Source organism: Festucalex cinctus, chromosome 14 (assembly GCF_051991245.1).
Source record: "Festucalex cinctus isolate MCC-2025b chromosome 14, RoL_Fcin_1.0, whole genome shotgun sequence".
In the NCBI taxonomy this organism is placed as follows: Eukaryota; Metazoa; Chordata; class Actinopteri; order Syngnathiformes; family Syngnathidae; genus Festucalex; species Festucalex cinctus.
Genome location: NC_135424.1, coordinates 16,869,156 through 16,887,388, shown reverse-complemented (window position 1 = coordinate 16,887,388; position 18,233 = coordinate 16,869,156). Strand labels below are relative to the sequence as shown.

Sequence of the window (18,233 nt, the reverse complement as noted above, 5' to 3'; positions counted from 1 at the left end):
TCAATCAGAATTAGATTCAACAGCCAAATTGAAAGAAAATATATTTTTACTCAGCAGATCCAAATATGTCAGTGTAGTAAACAAAAGTTGTCCTCCATCCACATCTCATTTTAGCTAATGCAAGCGCACAGATTCAACCTTAAAATACCTTGAAATTTAGACATTACCTGTCCATTAAATCATTTCAAAGCCGCTGTATTACTTTGATCAGATGAAAGGATTACTGGCTGCGCTACAACAACTGTCATCTCTCCCCTGCTCAATCCCAAGTGTGCACATTGCATGACTACGCCTGCACAAATCCCTTTGATCGGTTAGAACAATTATTTAAATGCATTGTTTTATAGCTATCGCTTAGTCCCGCAGAATCTGTCCTCGCGTTTCTCATTAGAGAAATAACATAGATGCATAGCCATATTTTCATCCTGATAAGATGAAATGATGTTGTTCATTTCATTGCACATTAGCTCAGCATAAATCAGCCCTAGTTAAAATAAATAAATAAATAAAAGAGCTCCACTAAGAAGATGCAGCACTTTATTTGGTCCATTATCTGACTCATAGGCAGGGTTTGACTTATGTTGGAGCCAGTTGAGGCTGCCTTGAACAGTAAAAGCATACATATGTGTGCAGTGACCAGGTCATATTTCACAGTCTCAACCAACCTTTACTTCCAATAAAAGAAATGTCATCAATCAACTTGTGCACCGGGGCTGGAGTTGGAGCTATATATTTTCACAATAGTCACTCAGTGCACTTCCTTGCCTCATGAGCTCGACTGTCTGTCCGTAGCTGTTTTTGCAGTGCTCCTGGGCTACATTGTGCAGTGTTTTCATGCTGCCGTTCCCTCAGTTGTGAGGATGGAGCGGAAAGCCAATTAGAACCTTGTAACATATTTACTTGACTAAAATCATGGAATATATGTAAGCTAATCGAATAGAACATCTTCTCTACAAAAAATGGTTATAATACATTTCTTTGATCATTGAACACAATTTTTCTCCTGTAAAATACAACTGATGAACAAAATGATCAAAAGTGACTCAGCTTAGATACATCTTTCTTATATTCCTCATACAAACACATTAGTTGCATCAACTTATGTAGGCAGAAGAAAATACAAAAGCAGTCATATATTCTTTATCCTCTGCAAAAAACAACTAATATTGTTGTTAAAGTTGCACACACCAGAAAAGGCCACAATGAATGAATCATGATCCACTGTTTAATACTTTACTTTCTATTTAATAATATCATTATTTTATGTTTCAAAATGACAATATTCTTGAGTCCTATTTTTCTTTGTAAAAACACAAAGTTAAAAAAAATTGCTGAAATGACAAGTCAGTTCATTTCAATTGTGAAAAATGAAACAAGTTTTTCGAGTTACAAGCATGGTCACAGGTCAAGTTAAACTTGTATCTTAAGTCACTGCTGTAGAGCACAGAGAGTTATTGGGCCCAAAATGGAAAGAAAAAAATAGTTACAACAAACTAAAAATCAAATGGATGAAATGAAAGATGACTTTCTTCTGTATGTAATGATACGAAAGCTCAGTTATAAATTTCCAAAACAATTTGAACCTCTCTTGTCCTATCTTGATTGAGGCTAACATACATCCAATACTGTACATACAAATATGCAGTGTATATACAGTTTTTTTTTATATTTTTATCTCACCCCACAGTGAAAGAGATAAAAAAAAAAAAAGTTGATGCCAAATGGTATGCACTGTTTGCAGATACTACTGTGACCAATTTAAGACAATCGGCAGTCTAAAAAAATTACACAGTATTTACGTAGCTGACCGAGCTCACAACATCCTGCCCAAGCATCAGAAACACAAGTTTAGTGCTTCCCTGATCCAAGCCATCCAATGGCAAATTGAGTTGGATGGCATGAAGGAAATGTACGTATTAATAGTAACCTAACCTAGTCCCAGAAGTGCTACTAACCCTGTCAACTGACCTCGCGCACCAAAGTGATGGGCTCGCCAGTAAGTTGGCGTAGCCTATACTTCAGTAGTAACTCATGCAATCCTTCACACTCAGCTTCACAGATAGAAGTGCTCCGCATCTTACAGGAAGTTGCATTTTTCATTTGAACGAGTGCTTTTACAAAGCGCGTCGATCACTGCTCGAGCGCAATCCATATCTGGGAAAGTGTCACAAACCGAAATGTGGCTCCACTTGGACAAAAGCAGATTAATAGTACGCTACTGCCTCAGAGTCTAAAGACAGATATTGGGATCAAAAGATTAGAGGTATTTCCTGCGGAATTCCTGCCTAGTTTAAATACAATTGCTCGTGACTGTCAAAGGGTGTTTAGGCAATGTTCGATAATTCTGACTTTTTCTTCTTTGCTTTCTTTTTGGTACAGAGCCACAAACACCTGATATACAAAAACTAAACTACATGGTTTCTTATTGAGGCTCTTACAGCATAACATTATGGGAATATTTAATTAGTGCTATACAGTGGATGTGCCATAAGAAAGAAAAACACTCTAAAACAGTGTATACATTTAAGACTCCACTTGTATGTTTTGATGAGTACATTTTAGGTTCACACAATTAGGGATAATTTATTGATTTAAAAATACAGAAATGTAAGGAAGTATTCAACATTTGCAATTTTTGCAATATTTTCAGATATTATTTTAAAAATCAATGCCAATCGCACGTTATTTTCCTGTGCAGTATAGCCTCTGCTTGCTGCACCCATCTGGATTGTGGAATTTCAAAATGTATAATCATAATTGCAATGTACTAATATACTGATGTTAAAACATGAACCATCATTTATTCCTTATTCCCACTGAAGTTCCTGAGGTTGTCAAATTGTAAGGCGAAGAGGCACAATCCCCATAGTCTGTTATGTAGTACGGGTTTTGTGTCACACTTATGCAAGATTTTGCAGCTTAGCTCATATTACATTAGTGCTCCTTGAGTATTAAAATCAGGAATTTGATTTTAACAGTTTTTTTGTTTTTTTTTTTTTTTTGTGCCTTTCCATGTCTGTGTCTTTGTATACTGGAGGAATGAACCTTAATGATAACAGTAGTAACAGCTAATCTATATTTAATGCTCGCTGTGCTTTTTATTTCATTTTACTTTTAAATTATTTTAGCAGAAGAGCCACATTTCAGATGGGATTTGTCACACATTAGAAGTAAAAATCATGACTTTGGTTTCTTTAAGCTACTTCGAAGCACATTTCGTGAAGAAAGACTCGAAGAAAGACAAGTGGCATATCACTTACACAAAAAGTTGCAAGATCTGTTATATAACATCTGACAAGTTTGAACATTGATTTCTTAAGTCTCCCACCAGGGGAGTGTTAGTGTATTACCATTATTGCATCACAGAAGAAGTGTCCTTGCCTGTAACTCTATCCTAGATTTGGGAAATCCTGGATTAAGGTTATAAGAACGAGAGTAACTGCTCTGATTATCCTGTTGGATCATTCCAAACCACAAGAAGGTCTTTTAGAACATCTGCTCTTGGAAATCCCCCTCAATCTGTCTGGTATCAATTCACAGTTTCTGGTTCAGTTCGGTATGCAGTTTTAGAAAAAATAATTATGTCTTGGAGTGAAAAGTGAAAGTGTATATTATTCACAGGTATTTATTATTATTATTATTATTATTATTATTATTATTATTATTATTATTATTATTATTATTATTATTATATTTATGCGAGTGGCATATAGTGGAAGGCATAACAATAACTGCTCTACAATTGGATGGAAGAAGGTAAAACCAACCTGTGTCTCCGTCTGTTGCCATTCATACAACAGACTAAGTCATGGTTACCTCCAAATATATCAGCTTTGTGTTCAACTATACAAGCCCAAATTTCACATGAACTACTTTTGTGACTAAACTGAGTTAAGATCATTATTTCAGTATGCAAACTTTTTGTTTTAGTTTGCTGGTTTACAGCAAAAAAAGTGTCTTGGCTCCACAGGTTGGAAAACAACCTTCAGATCAAATTACAATTATACCGTTAAAAAAATGAAATTATTAAATAAGTCTTATTTGATGGATAGTAGACAAAGACGCGTCATAATTCATATCTAACATGGCTAGAGTAATGTTTATCTCGTTATTACTCCCGCTACATGATGTGAGAACGAGCTCAGCCCATGCCCTAAGTGCGCAACCTTAGTCATCTTACAGTAATTTACGTTCTAAACACCACCATGCTGGATTTCAAACGAAACGAACAATATGTGCTTTAATTGCAGATTTCCACCTTTATTTTGAGGGGCTTTACAGTACAGTAAGCATTTGCCTACCAGGCCTTGAGATACACCAATCCAACATCGCAAGTTGGAAAGTGTATGGGCTCGAGGCCTACGACCGTCGGCTAGCTGCATGCTATGCTACCATTGATTATCCTCGGGTTAAACTAAACCTCCGTTTGAAATAAAAAACCTCAGTCGTGACTCATAAACATAGCGATTTCCGGTCAATTGTAATTCCGATGTCCGTTTAATGTGCCACAAATCTTTCATTGAATTGTAGAAGACTTGACAGGAATGGCTTCGGACACTAATGCTAGTAGCCAACTAGCATCATTATGAAACCCGAGAACTCGAGAAGCCTCCGGCTCTACTTGGCCCTCTGCAATATGATTGGCTGCAGCGTCACTGCAAGTACTTGACAAACATGCGCTCATAAGGGGGGTGGGGGTGGGGGGGGGTTGCGTTGGGGGTGCGTGAAAGGTCCATATGGAACGCAGAGAGACCAAATCGAAACTATTTAATCAATCGGTTTTAACAGTTTTCAAAAACGTTCCAGCAGAATGCTACTATAACACTAACATTCAGCAATTCTTATTCCTCTCATCTGCCTGAAGTACCTTCGCTCTGCTTCTGTTTGCTTATCTTTCCCAGTTGTTTGCAAACTATAGATAAGTTTTGTTTTAATTTATTTTCTAGAGGTGAATATTCCAAACATAGTATTAAGAACAAATGCTGCATTCAAGGATGGTCGGAAGTCGGAAATATCCGAGTTGAAACTTCCCAGTTCTGACCTCAAAGCGTTTGAGGTGAAAGTAAACAACCAAAATGGAGGATAGTGATAAATTGTTTTTTATTTTGTTCCTCAAAACTCAATTTGACATCCCGGAAACTTACCTTTTTGCAATTTTGCTTCATGTATTGTTTTAATCTTATTTCATACGCATTCCATACAGTTAAGTAGTTTACCGTATAATTTCATGCAGGGATATAGCGGCAATACTGTCACGTATGTTGCGTTACATGAAGTTATGGTGAATATTTATGAATGAAGAAAGCCGTCTAGATTCATACTCGAGTAAATTGTATTTTGCCATTCAGAGTGACGTCACATTGTAGTCCGCCGGTGAAGTCGGTGTCCTTGGTTTTTTCCGACTTCGCGAGTGGAATTTCCGAGTTGAAGGGGGCGTTCTTCCTGGTTTGAACTCAGATATTTCCGACTTTCGACCATCCTCGAATGCAGCATTAAAGCCCAAGCTAACAGGTCAGTGCAAAGGCGGTTGGTGTGTGTTTGGACGGCAAATGATTAGCAACTCATTGGTCACACCTGTCTCAGCAAGGGTGATATTCCTCGGGTGCTGTTTTTTTTTTTTTTTTTTTTAAACTTTGGTAGTCACGGTTTGAATGTCAAAAATGAAATAACAGATGTGTATGCTCTAACTTTTTGGCTCCGTTCTATAGAGCACAAATTACATTGTTATGCTACTTAAGAGATGGTGGAGACAGACGTGCTGAAATGCACCGATTTGTTCACCAATGTGTTGTTCAACCTTGGCAGAAACCAGCGCTTCACTGATGCCAAAATCGTTGAATCATTGTTAGCCATGTAGTCATAGTACTTTTCCATTTCCAGCAGCAGACCATGTCACGCTACCTGTTCCTTCCATTTCTTTTCACTCTTCCCGCTGCTTATGATCATGTAGGAGACGGTGAGCTTTTATAATACCACCAACTCCCGTCAGGTCAGAAGATGCATTAAGGCTACATTGCTCAAAGATGAGGCCTCACTAAAACTCATTACTCTTGATTTTGGGACAAATTGTGATTTGACAACAGATTTTGACCTTTGTTTGAAGGCCCGCATTTGTTCTGTTTATATGTCTTGGACCTTCGTGTTCCATTTATTCAAATGTGTGTTTCTTTTTTTTTCATGGGCTTTGTTGCCTTGTGCTATTTTACATACTCATATGCCGAGGACATATGTCTGATTTGTATTTCGTAATAATTCAAACAGGAGTCCTTGTCCCATCTGGGTTTATATTAGATCTATCCATCATTCCTAATCTTCCCTGTTGTTGTTTATGTAAGACCACACAATGGATGCATTCTGAATTACAAACAACCTTCCTATCATTTGCATGTAGTTAAAAGAGATACTATACTGCATAAAAATAGGAAAGAAGGAAACCATCTGATGAATTAATTTTCAGGAACTACTTTCCTAGGTTTCAGTTTAGTTTACTTTAGTTAGGTTTTAATCTACATCAAATACAATGTAGACCAACATAGCAAATATACATCTGAAGTCAATACTTGGTGTAAAACGTGAAATAACCTAATGTTAACACAATGTAGAAAACTATGCAAAGTTAGTTCCAGTTTATATTTCATTTTTATTATGTCTGATGTACAAATGTATAACTTGATCAATATGATAGATAATATGAATCTCCCCGAATGAACCAAATGTGCACATTTTTTCATCAAGCTTATCTCTGTCATTATTAACTGCTACTGTTACAATAATGAAAGTATATTTTTCTCGCAATGATTCAGTGTTTTAATTTAGGTTTTGTTCAAGCTGACCTACTTTAAAAAAAAAAAAGAAAAAAGAAAAAAAAAAAAAAAAAAAAGATCAGCAGCCTAACAAAACTGCTTCAGTTTGAGGCTATTTAGATATTACACTCGGATATCATAATGTTTAACATGATTTAACATAGTTTCATGAAGTTATTCAATGAATTTTATCATTTCCTCATTGGGCATTGTAGCAACTAAGAGTAGGCATTCAACTTTATTATTCATTTAATTGCACCTTTGCACCTAACGCCTTGACCTGAAATCCATTTTTGATCATAAAGTTTACCGATTTCCAGTTTTGCACAATATGTATTGTCCATCCATCCATCCATCCATCCATCCATCCATCCATCCATCCATCCATCCATCCATCCATTTTCTTGACCGCTTATTCCTTACAAGGGTCGCGGGGGGTGCTGGAGCCTATATCAGCTGGCTCTAGGCATTAGGTGTATTGTATTCATTGCCACGGATGAGGCTTAAACAAGGTCGATTGTTTCTTTTTCTCCAAACCCAACACAAACAGTACCATGATTATTGCTACCTTCCATTGTGCACACAGTCATTTTAAAATGGCTTTTTAAGCTACCGCAGATTTCCCAGCGATGTTGGACTCACTCTTGTGTGTATTGCTCTGCTTTCCTAGACACCACAGTGCATTAAAACATTAACTTAAAATAAGTAGACTTTCTGAAGAAAGAGAACCTGGAGCTAAAAAATAAGTCTACATTTGGAGTACAATGATTTGATTATATACGAGGTAAGATAGGAAAAAAGCTACAAATAACCAAGCAAGCACTCAGGTTTTTTTTTTCGTGATTCTTCATGCATCTGAAGCAGAAAGCCTGTTAAGCCACTCAGCTGTCAATCCGTCTGTCTTTCTTTGACACTAATTAAGCAAAACACATAAAAAACTAATTGTAATTTCCTGTATTTTACTGTTTTTTTCCCCTATTTTTTATTTTTATATATTTATTTATTATTTTTTAAATTTTATTTTTATGTTGATTTTTTTTTCTATTTTACATTACATTTTCTACTTAAATAACTCAAAATGTCCATAGTAACATAACAAATACATCATATAGGTACTCAATTACTACCAGGGATTGTTTATTAGCACATTGATAACCAAAGTCTGACATAGCCAAAGCATTAGGATTAATACTAACTTATATACATTTATATCTGTGAATGTAAGTAATGCCTTTTTCTTGAACATCTTAGGCTCATTGTTTGGCTTGTTCCCTTTATTGAAAAAGCTCTCCAAAGAGTTTTTATTTTTTATTTTTATTATTTTTAACTCAGTTTTGCTACCTTGTGGGATTTTTTCTTTTCTTTTTTTCTGTATCAAGTGGTTTTGATGGCGTTTTGACAGAGGCACAGGCGGATAGACAAGAATTTCAAAATTAAACTTCTTTCAGACTCTGATGATCAATACTAGTGGTACTGGTCCGCGGCACGGTGGTTTGGGACCCATTTATGAAAGTGCTCAGCAGAACCCGAGACAGCAGAGAGTTGTTCATCCAACACAGCAGGGAAGAAACCACACTTGCAATGCACTAACAAAGACTCTCAACTCAACTTAAAGTAGGTGTGTGGATATAAAAGGCAAGTCGTAAACAACGTCTGGAAGTAAAACTACCAGAGCAAGTAAGGCAAGGAAGACAAACAATGGAAACAAAAAGAAACATACTGCAAAAGGAACAACACATTCAATAAATAGACAAATTTACAGATTCAGAGTTGAACACCGCAATATACTGTATTTGTGACATCACAGCCTTCTTTTATACAAATAATAGTACATAAAAACAATTGTTGCTATTTTCCAGGTAAGGACTACAAGCCTTCAGGGTGCAGTTAAGTCCTTAAGCAGGCTCATTTGAAAGCAGAAAGTGTCATTATCGTATTAGGAAAATGACTTTAGTGATCCCAGGTATTACTGCGGCTTCAGATGGTGTGCAAACTAAAAGACAAAGACAACATTATCCTACAAAAACTAAACTAATTTCCCCCTTGATACACCATCATCTTCTTCCAACATGAGCGGAAGCTGTTATAGCTACGGCAAAATCGTCATCCATTTTCATTCACTGTAAATGTACAGTACTTGCAAGGTGCCCCAATACTTTTGAATGTTTCTTTTATTTTTATTGTCAAAACAAATGGGGCAGAACAAACAATTTATATAACCTTCCTCAATTGGTTTTCTGCCATTAAATGCCAGATGTTTCTTTCAGTTAAAGCGACGCCTTGACTTTCCATTGTAATTATTGGACACGCATTACGAGTTTCGCTTGGAAAATGATCAGCAGCGCAAGATGCAGATTGTGTGTGATAGACAGCAGAGTGCATTTTGGTGTAGTGTTACCGGCACAATAGCACTAGGATCACTTTGACAAGGGGATTAAATGGATTTATGTCTCTGGATTAGAATGTAACCAGCTGGGTACATTTGTGAAAGAAATTGTGTGGAGTGTGTGTGAGAGACAGAGAATGTGAGAGAGTTATAGTTCTTAGGGTCTTATGGTGATACTGCTGTTCAACTAAAGCTTCTTTTCTTTAGAATGTAGCACAATGACATTATACCGGAGGCATCTAAAGATCATAGAGATTAGATTTTTATAACACATTTGTATCATTTATTTATCAGTGATGCGATTTTAGTTGTTTGCGCCTATATTCTGAAACAAAAATAAGCATACAAGACTTATGCCATATATTGAAAGTGATGTTCTATGCAACCGCACAAGACTAAACACGGCATTCTGATTAATATTGTGTTTGTGGAGTTGAAGCAGCAAAATCCACTCGTTTTTATCTATCTTAGTGGGCAGCCATTTTGTTCGGAAATACTGTCTGTGCACTACACTGGGAGACAACGTTATTTTCCGTTCATTTTTTAACACACCTGTGTGTTAAATTGTATTATCGTTTAAAGGTATGACTCAGCACTAATCAACTTGAAAGCCCGCAAAGGTGCTAGCGTAACAACCAACAACAAGTAAAGTGCCACTAAATTGCAAATTTCCAGAAAAAAGAGTTCATTACCTTAAACCTACTAACTTGAGAAATATTATACATAGTACACAAATGGTGAATGATAACGTTTATATCCCCCGTCAGGCCACAAGCCTCACATCTAGTGCACCGTGTCCCCAGTCGGGCACCGGCACACCATTTTTTGGGGCACTCTGAGGGGCCTATTCACTAAAGGTTGGGGTTGCCTTTGCTCAGCGCTAACCGGTAAAAATGGAGCAATCCGGGAGCACCTAATTCACTGAACACGCGCAGATGGGGAAATCCATCACTAAGTGCTCTGCCAACCAGATTGCGCCACAGTGTTATTTGCGCGTATGTAAATTAGGTAATTTGCATAAATTTGACAAAAATATGACCGCCCCAATGCAAATGAGACTCCTTTGATATGCAGTGTCTAATTCACTAACGCCAAGGCAAATAGCCACGCAGCGTTTGCGTGACTCAAATAGCGTTTTTGGAAAGCATGTATTAATCTGGTGCAACCTCGATCCCGGGATCATGACAGCAGTGCATGTGGCACGGTGCACGGCCCTTTCGGGCTGATCACGCAGAGAGAGAGATAGAGAGAGATTAAATTTTCTATGTTGTTTTAGGACACATAACGTAACCCGGGCTGATCGGCAATGGCGGGGAGGCATTTTACGATCACTTTTACGTGCCAGATACCGTGCGCCCACGCCAACCTCTAAAAATATATTTTAAAAAAACGATCGCACCAATAATTTGTACTTTATGAATGAATGACGGCCTCGTCATCCTCTCTGCCCTGTGCAGCTTAATGGCGCTATAAACGCTTACTCTCGGTCCAACCTCGCTTTCTGATAATGTCATCTTTCTTGCAACTGTTACTATAACAACCCTGTTCTTGGCACAAATCCATTGCCATGTGTGGTAAATCAGGTGCAAATTTGCACCAAGCTGTCAGTTTTGTGGGCGTGTTTGCGCCGGTATATGATTAGAGCAATATCCTTAGTCAATAGGTTGGTAACTGGGCGCAGACTGCGGGTGCAGTTGTGGTGCAATATTTCGCGCTATTACCGGACGCAGCGCATTCTTAGTGAATATACCCCTGAATTACCAAACGACAAATTCAAGCAACACAGAGTTTCCGAACAGTCGGCTTGAACCAGTGCATGCTTGGAGCGTATTACTGAACGTGCCCAAAGTGACATCACAGTTGCTCAGGGCAACCAATCATTGCTCATGAGTTTTCTGGAGCTGAGCCATGATTGATCATTACCTGTGCCCTGAGCAACTGTGGCGTCATTTTCTGTCAAGCGGTAAAATGGGATGAAAAGAAGTGGATTTTGTTGCTTAGCTCATATTCCACAAATATTAACCAGAATGCTGTGTTCAGACTATTGGGGATGCATACAACATAATATTGTGAGAAAAGTATTGTGTTGACTAAAAAAAATAAATAAATAATGTCTACGTTTTACAAAAAATAGTTACAGAATTCAGAAAAAAGTGAACACACATTAAAATAACACAACTATTAAAAATGTAAAGCACACTTGTACATATATCACCACTGTAATGTCCAGCCTTTCAAATATAGTGAAATGAAGGCATCATGTCTTTGTCGTTCTTTGCAGTGTTTTACATCATCGTATCGTCACTTTACACGTTTCATCGTCATGCTTTGCTTGGATGCTTTTTCAGCAAGTCTTTTCTTCATCAAGCTTTGTGAACAAATGTTTAGGTGACCAATCAATTGAAATGAAGCATTCCACAAAGTTGCATTTGTGCTTGTAAAATGTGTTTGCAAAGAAAAGTGCACTATATTTTTTATTTTAATGAGTTGAATTTTAACAGTTGGGTGCTCCGTTGTTTTGCAATTTGTTCACAAAGCTTTGATGTAAATGTTTTGTGCATGGTGTCTGAGGGGGAACCAGTGACGATGGTAAGTTTTTGGCTCAAGTGGTCGTTTGAATTTGGGCAACAAAGCATTTTAAAGAGGTAGGCATTTGTTTTTGTCGTTTAAATTGGTCTTTGCTGCGTTTCCCCGTTGTTTATAAATGGACTGATTCCTTTTAATTAGCATTATGTTGACATTGCATGTGTTACTGAATTTAGCATTTTAGTGCTTCATTAGAAAATACAGTAAATCCATATAATAAGTGTATCTAAAAAATTTATTTAAGGCAAGAATCAACATTGGAGAAGACACTTAATGACTGTTTTGCTTTTTTTATAGGCAGTCTATGGGCCTTAAACATCTCATTTTGCATGCATCCAGCTCCAAAAATTTGAATTAAGCATGCATTTTATAACATTCTTTCCGTGGACACCTTCATTAGTGTGCCACATGATTTTTTTTTTCCCCTTCACCTTTGCACGTCTTTCACTCCAAAAATAAAATTTAAGCATTTTCATTTGCAGAGAACTGCCATGGTGCAATGTTTTCAATAGCAAACCACCTGAAAAACACATGCTCGCAATTGCCTGTTCTGACACGTTGGATTCATTTTATCACAGATATATTTATATTTATATATTTATTTATATTATATATTTATATTTAAGAGTCTTCTTTTCTTTTTTCTCAAATGCATTTCATTACAAGAGTAGCTTTTTATTCCCCCCAAAAAATATATATCTAGTGCTGTGAATTAAATAGTATTTGAAGTCCTTCATGCTTAAATAAATGAATTAAAGTGCCCTACATAACACAATGAGTAAGTCTCAAGATGTGCTTTATAGCCCCTAAGCATTATGCCTCATAGCCTTTTTTATAAAGTCGTTTAACAGTGTTGCTGGATGTTTTATCAGCCTCTAAAATGTTCCAGACAATGTATTACTTTTACATCAGATGAACTAATAAGAGATGGCACTGCTAGTGTTCAACCTTGTCGTGTATAAATAAGGACGGGGAAGACAGTTAAATGAGTTTATATTATGTCACTTGCATGTAATTTTTCGATGCCTTGCATGCTAACATGCAACGGCCAGTCCTAGTCTGCATGCTGCTTAATGAATGTCTTCCTTTCTTTCTCTTTGCCTGCCCGTGCTTCCAGAAGATAAATATACCGAAGGTGGGTATAATCCAAGCTTTCAGCTCTTGCTAAAGCGGGTGTGCAAATGTGAATAGTGATGGACACTCACAGGAATGTTAGCAAATGTTTTGAAACAACTGCTGTATCGGTGTTGTTGAAATGGTAAGTGGATGATTAGGTTGTAATCGCTGCCTCCACTGACGTTTCAAGATGTTTGTCCATTGAATTATCTGGGAAAAACTAGATAAGGAGTTGTTTTTTCTGTCCACAGAAGAAAAACAAACAAGAAATGGCCACATAATTGCACAACATTTTCTTTAGTTTTTCCAAAGTTTGATTCAAAACTGTGATGGTTAATTTCTGCTTTATAATCATTGCAGTAGAGTTCCTTGACGTGAGTTCATAAGTTAGGGTCGTCATATTTCTTATACACAACTGTCTGACACCCCAATGCGCTACTATTTAAATATCAATGTGTTTAGGCAAAGAGAGGGAAAAATGCAAATGATTAACATATAATTTCATTTAAGTTAAATGTTATTTTTTAAATATAAATAAATCATAAAAATAATAATAATAAGTTATTGCTATTATTAGTACCTATACCAGGTATCTGTATTGTGCCGATACCAGCCTTATTTTTAAGGTATCCATATGACATTGAATAAAACAAATGAAAAATATTCTATCCTTTTGCATTTTTACATGACTTTAAAAGGAAGGCCATTAAATTCACTCTGATTGTGTGCAGAGGTCGGAAAGCCAAACGATTTGATTTGAAGTGGATTGAGGAATTTCGTTCATATTTTATAATGAAATTCTCTTTTGTTTGTCTTTCGCAAAAACACTGGTGCTTACAGGGGGAAAATGGCTAATATCTGAACACAAGCATTTTTTCATGACTACATTTCTGCAAAAAGTGGCCTCCACATGAATAAAAACTCTTAATTATTTGCAAGGCCATCCACTTGGAGTAGACAAAAGCAAACCTCTTTTCTGCTCAGGAAACAAACAGCCAGTCCCTGACTACAAGCAATTCAAATCTCAATTTGATTTCCTTTGACAGTATTAAATATTTTCTTATGTTGAGATGTTTTCAGCGCCTTCCAATCAATTGACATGGATCACGCCACAATGTTGTTTGCATTCATGCTCAATTTCGTGGAAACAATATGCATTTGGATTAGTTGTGTCCTTCCTCTGTATTTCCCCATTAAAGTTATTTGATTTGGTTTTGAAGTGGAGGTTTACTTAACATATACTATACTATAATATATATTATTTCAACCAAACACTTTTTTATCTGTGAAATGTCACTTATATCCAAATACAGTTTAATTTCTTGAACATTATGTTTTAATTGGCACCTATAGTGGTGGCCAGTGTATTTGAAACGTGACAGTATTAGTGCTTGTGTGACCAGATTGATTATACGGTAGTTATTCTATTCTTCACATTCAAATTGATTTTTGTGTCCATATGATGCATGGATGACTCATTTAAAGTCACGGTCTTCACTCTGGATGCGAATCTGTGCATTTTAAATCTGGGATACGATGAAACATGAATGAAGATGTCTGAATGAGTAAGTAGCCGATGACACATTCCAGCTGTGAATGCTCATCAGGCTTGACCCTGTACGTGCGCACCCTCCTATTCCTCTCCCTCCGACTCTTCCTTATCCCATCCCTTCCAGTAACACAGACATCTACTGTGAAAAGAGATGCCTTTGTGTCCGTTTTTATTTTAACACAACTTCCCATGATCCCTTGTTCTCTGCTGACTGTGCTCTTGTTTTCCTTTTTAAGGTCTGGCACACCTGATGATGGGCGACCAAGGTATGAGCTCTGTTCCGTCTTTCCTGCTTTCCCTCCATTGTCCCTAATGCTGTCATTGTCTTCTGAAATGTGTGTGTTTGATGCCAGCACCAAACGTGACACTTTTAATGTGGTCCTTCATTAGAATGACCTCGTTGGTGTTAATTCTTCAGGGTATATGACCCCTTTTATGAGCTGAAGTGTCTTTTCGAATCCCTCTCTGCTACATTCTCCTCTTAGAGTGTTTACTGTAAATTTTAAATAGATGGCATTTTCAAAATATAATGCATGGATTGTAATCACTGCAGTGTAGTGGTTTCAGCCATTTTATCTCCACGCAACCATTTTTGTTTCCATTTGTCACAATTTCATCTTTATTTTCACATATAAGCACCCAACATCTTTCTGTTTTTCATTTCCTTAACCAACATTGTGCTTATTGGTGTCTCCTTTTTTGTGTGACTGGACCTTGCTTTCACTACGGACCATCTCATCAAAACTCATAGGTAAAACTAAAGGTACTTCTCCACTCCACTCTGTGTTGTTAATTCATTACCTGATGGCATTTACATACCCAATCATGTAGTTGAGGTCAGCGGCACTTTTAAATAGCCGTCTTCAAGGTAGGTGCAGCTTTTGCTTCACACGTTCACTCTGCCACCTGCTTGCTGCATGGGGAGACGACAACGACAGGCATAAGCACATAGTGTTGTTGTCCGCGGTTCGGATAACAGGTTTTGGTTTGTGTGAGGAGTGATCATAGTGTTGTGGGCCTCCCATCCTGGCTGTGATCCTCACCTCTTCTCCCTGTGGGGTAAGTGGGCGTCTGATCTTTGCCGTTTGACTTTCCTCCTCAGGGCAGAGAGGGGAAACTTGGCTTCTAAGGTCCCTCCTCAGCATTCAAGGTAAAGCCTTATTCCCTATTTTTTGTGGTAAACAAAGCACAATATAGCAAGTTTCATAATGGGGCATTACACATACTCAAGTAGGAGATACATAATTGTGATGCTTTGACGTGCCATTGTTCCATTTGCCTTTTGCTTGCTGTAGCTTATTACTTTTGCAAACACCACATTTTGTGTAATGTTGTTTTACATCTTGCGTCTGAGCAGGTAAGTGTCTACTTCTTACTGTAAATATTTAAATTAGAGCTGTCAAACGATAGAATTTTTTAATCAGATTAATCACATTTTAGAATGTTGATTAATCACGACATAAAATAAAAGGCTTTTTGTCAACATTTTTTGCCCGCCAAATTTACTTTACTTGAATGTATGTAGTTATCTTTATTGCGCAAACACAACCTAACGGAACCATCCACTGTCAAGCTAAAGGATCATCTGCGGTCCAAATTAATAGTGAGATTAATCTGCGTTAATACATGATTAATACAATAATTTTTTGTAATTCATCAATGAGTTACTGCGATTGGTTGGCAACCAGTCCAGGGTGTCCCCCGCCTACTGCCCAGAGCCAGCTGAGATAGGCGCCAGCAGCCCCCGCGACCCTTGTGAGGAATAAGCGGTCAAAAAAATGGATGGATGGATGGATGGATGGATCAATGAGTTAACCCTTTAACTTTGACAGCAATAATTTAAATGTCAATGTTTTCAGCTTGTCTGCCATTCTAACAATCTGAGTGTATTAAAAAGATACACAAACACCCAAGATGTATTTTTGATTGCTTACATTTACATGAATGAAAATTGACATTTTCTAAGGTAAGTATTATTCCTGTATTTGACCTAATATTTTCTCAAGGCTGTGCACACCAAAGTATGTTGCCAACTCATTATTTGGGAGTGAAAGTTTATCCAGATGCACCATAATGTCACATTAGTTGCATTTAAAATATGAAAATAACAGTACAATGGAACCTCTAAATCTGTGGTTCTGAACATAGTTGGAGGTACTGAACCCCACCAGGTTCCTATGCACATTCACTGAACCCTTCGTTATTGAAAATAAAATGATTTTTTTTTTCTCTTCCCCAAATTGAAGGCACAATAGGTATAGGGTTTACTGGTAAAAAAAAAATAAAAAATGAACAGGGAGTATAGCCTTTTCATCAAATCTGTCTATTCCCGCAATCCATGTTTCTTAAGGAAGTGTTCCTTTAATTTTCCTCGAGAGCTAGCTGTGCTGGAAATTGCAAATCATGCAGCCAAACACGGCTGTTTTCTTAAGATGGAACCCAAGGGTGGTAGATACAATGAAAACAGTTGAGTCCCCAGAATTGAACCGAGTGGAACGCCATACATTCCGTTATACATGTGAATTCATATTGCACATATTCTTCTAACCATTTTCTTTTTTACTCTACATAGTTAGTATGAAGGGATAACAGTAATCAAGAAATCACACGATGTGACCACCAGAACAGCCACGAATCGACTACTGAGCACACCAAAATCCCTGCAGCATAGATAGGTCAACATAGCATGATCACCTGCAGCCAATGATGGCCAAGCGGGCATATGATCACAAATCATTTGAGTCGGGTGTCTTGACTTCCGCCGGACCCCTGAGACTGACGCACTGAATGGTTCGATCGAACCCAGATTAAGAACCACTTCTCTAAAGGCAGACACAATCCATTCTGGAATGCTGATAGTTCAGAATTTGCTGTGCATTAAATTCAGTTAATTCCAACTGTTGCCTCATAAAACCTTGATAACTGTGCGACAGACAGTTTTCTGAGAAAAAGTATAATCTGAAGTTGACCACTCAATACGCTGAGACAATAAAACACGCTGTTAACTTTAATGGTGACTACAGAAAAAGTGTCTGTGCTCATGAACCTCAAACATCTTGTTTTATCGACGTTAAGGTAATATAACATGTTAGCGACTGTACTTTTGGCTTACTTTTGTGATACAGTATATTTATCCCAAAATCATTGCGTTTTTTTAAATTAGAATTTTTAGTTAGCATTTTACAAGAATTCTACTGCAGAAACAAATTAGTTCCATATAGTAAAATGAATTTAGAGCTGATATTTCTGAGTTGTAATTGTAAATTATACAACCTACTTGTGCATTTTACTTGATGAGCAACATTGAAACAAGTCATTTTGTATCAAATATTCATGCTGAACTGCTTATGAACCCAATTATGTGGCTTTTCGCATTTGAGTTTTCCTGTTTATCGCTGATGATGATTGATGATGTACGCCATGTGACCTATTAGGCGCAATTGGCCATTAAATGTGTTGATATTGTAGAACCAGTTTGTAGATATGTGACCACATGTGACATTTACATGTCCACGGAAGTTATTTATGCACCAAACAAAAAAACAGCTTTGGAATTGACAAAAGGGAAGCCATGGGAAGAAGACAGTGCTGATACGGCACAAACCTGACAGGCACAGCACTTTGCCTCTAATACAGGCTTCGGCTAGTTGCCCCCCTGTGGTGCAAACCTACGCAGTCCAGTTATGTAATGTGCAGTCCCACACTTATACAGTATCCTCATTTGAGTATTAAAACCAGGAGGAGCGACGATGGATAGGGGTATTGACCGTGAAACTAGGATGCACAAATA

At 37.3% G+C, this 18,233-nt stretch overlaps 1 protein-coding gene across 24 annotated transcripts in view; it reads left to right on the top strand.

Annotated features, from left to right (window-relative positions):
- LOC144001554 (neurexin-1a-like) overlaps positions 1 to 18,233 on the top strand; it is a 235,382-nt gene that overhangs the window by 7,125 nt on the left and 210,024 nt on the right. For 8 of the 24 annotated variants that reach the window (XM_077495982.1, XM_077495979.1, XM_077495990.1 and 5 more), the window contains exons 3-5: positions 12,893 to 12,910; positions 14,680 to 14,709; positions 15,546 to 15,593. The exons of 6 other annotated variants lie outside the window; for them this stretch is intronic. In XM_077495982.1, the coding sequence (XP_077352108.1) occupies positions 12,893 to 12,910; positions 14,680 to 14,709; positions 15,546 to 15,593 (96 nt within the window). The remainder of the gene's footprint in view (positions 1 to 12,892; positions 12,911 to 14,679; positions 14,710 to 15,545; positions 15,594 to 18,233) is intronic. 10 more of the 24 variants (XM_077495991.1, XM_077495986.1, XM_077495984.1 and 7 more) reach the window with 4 other exon arrangements.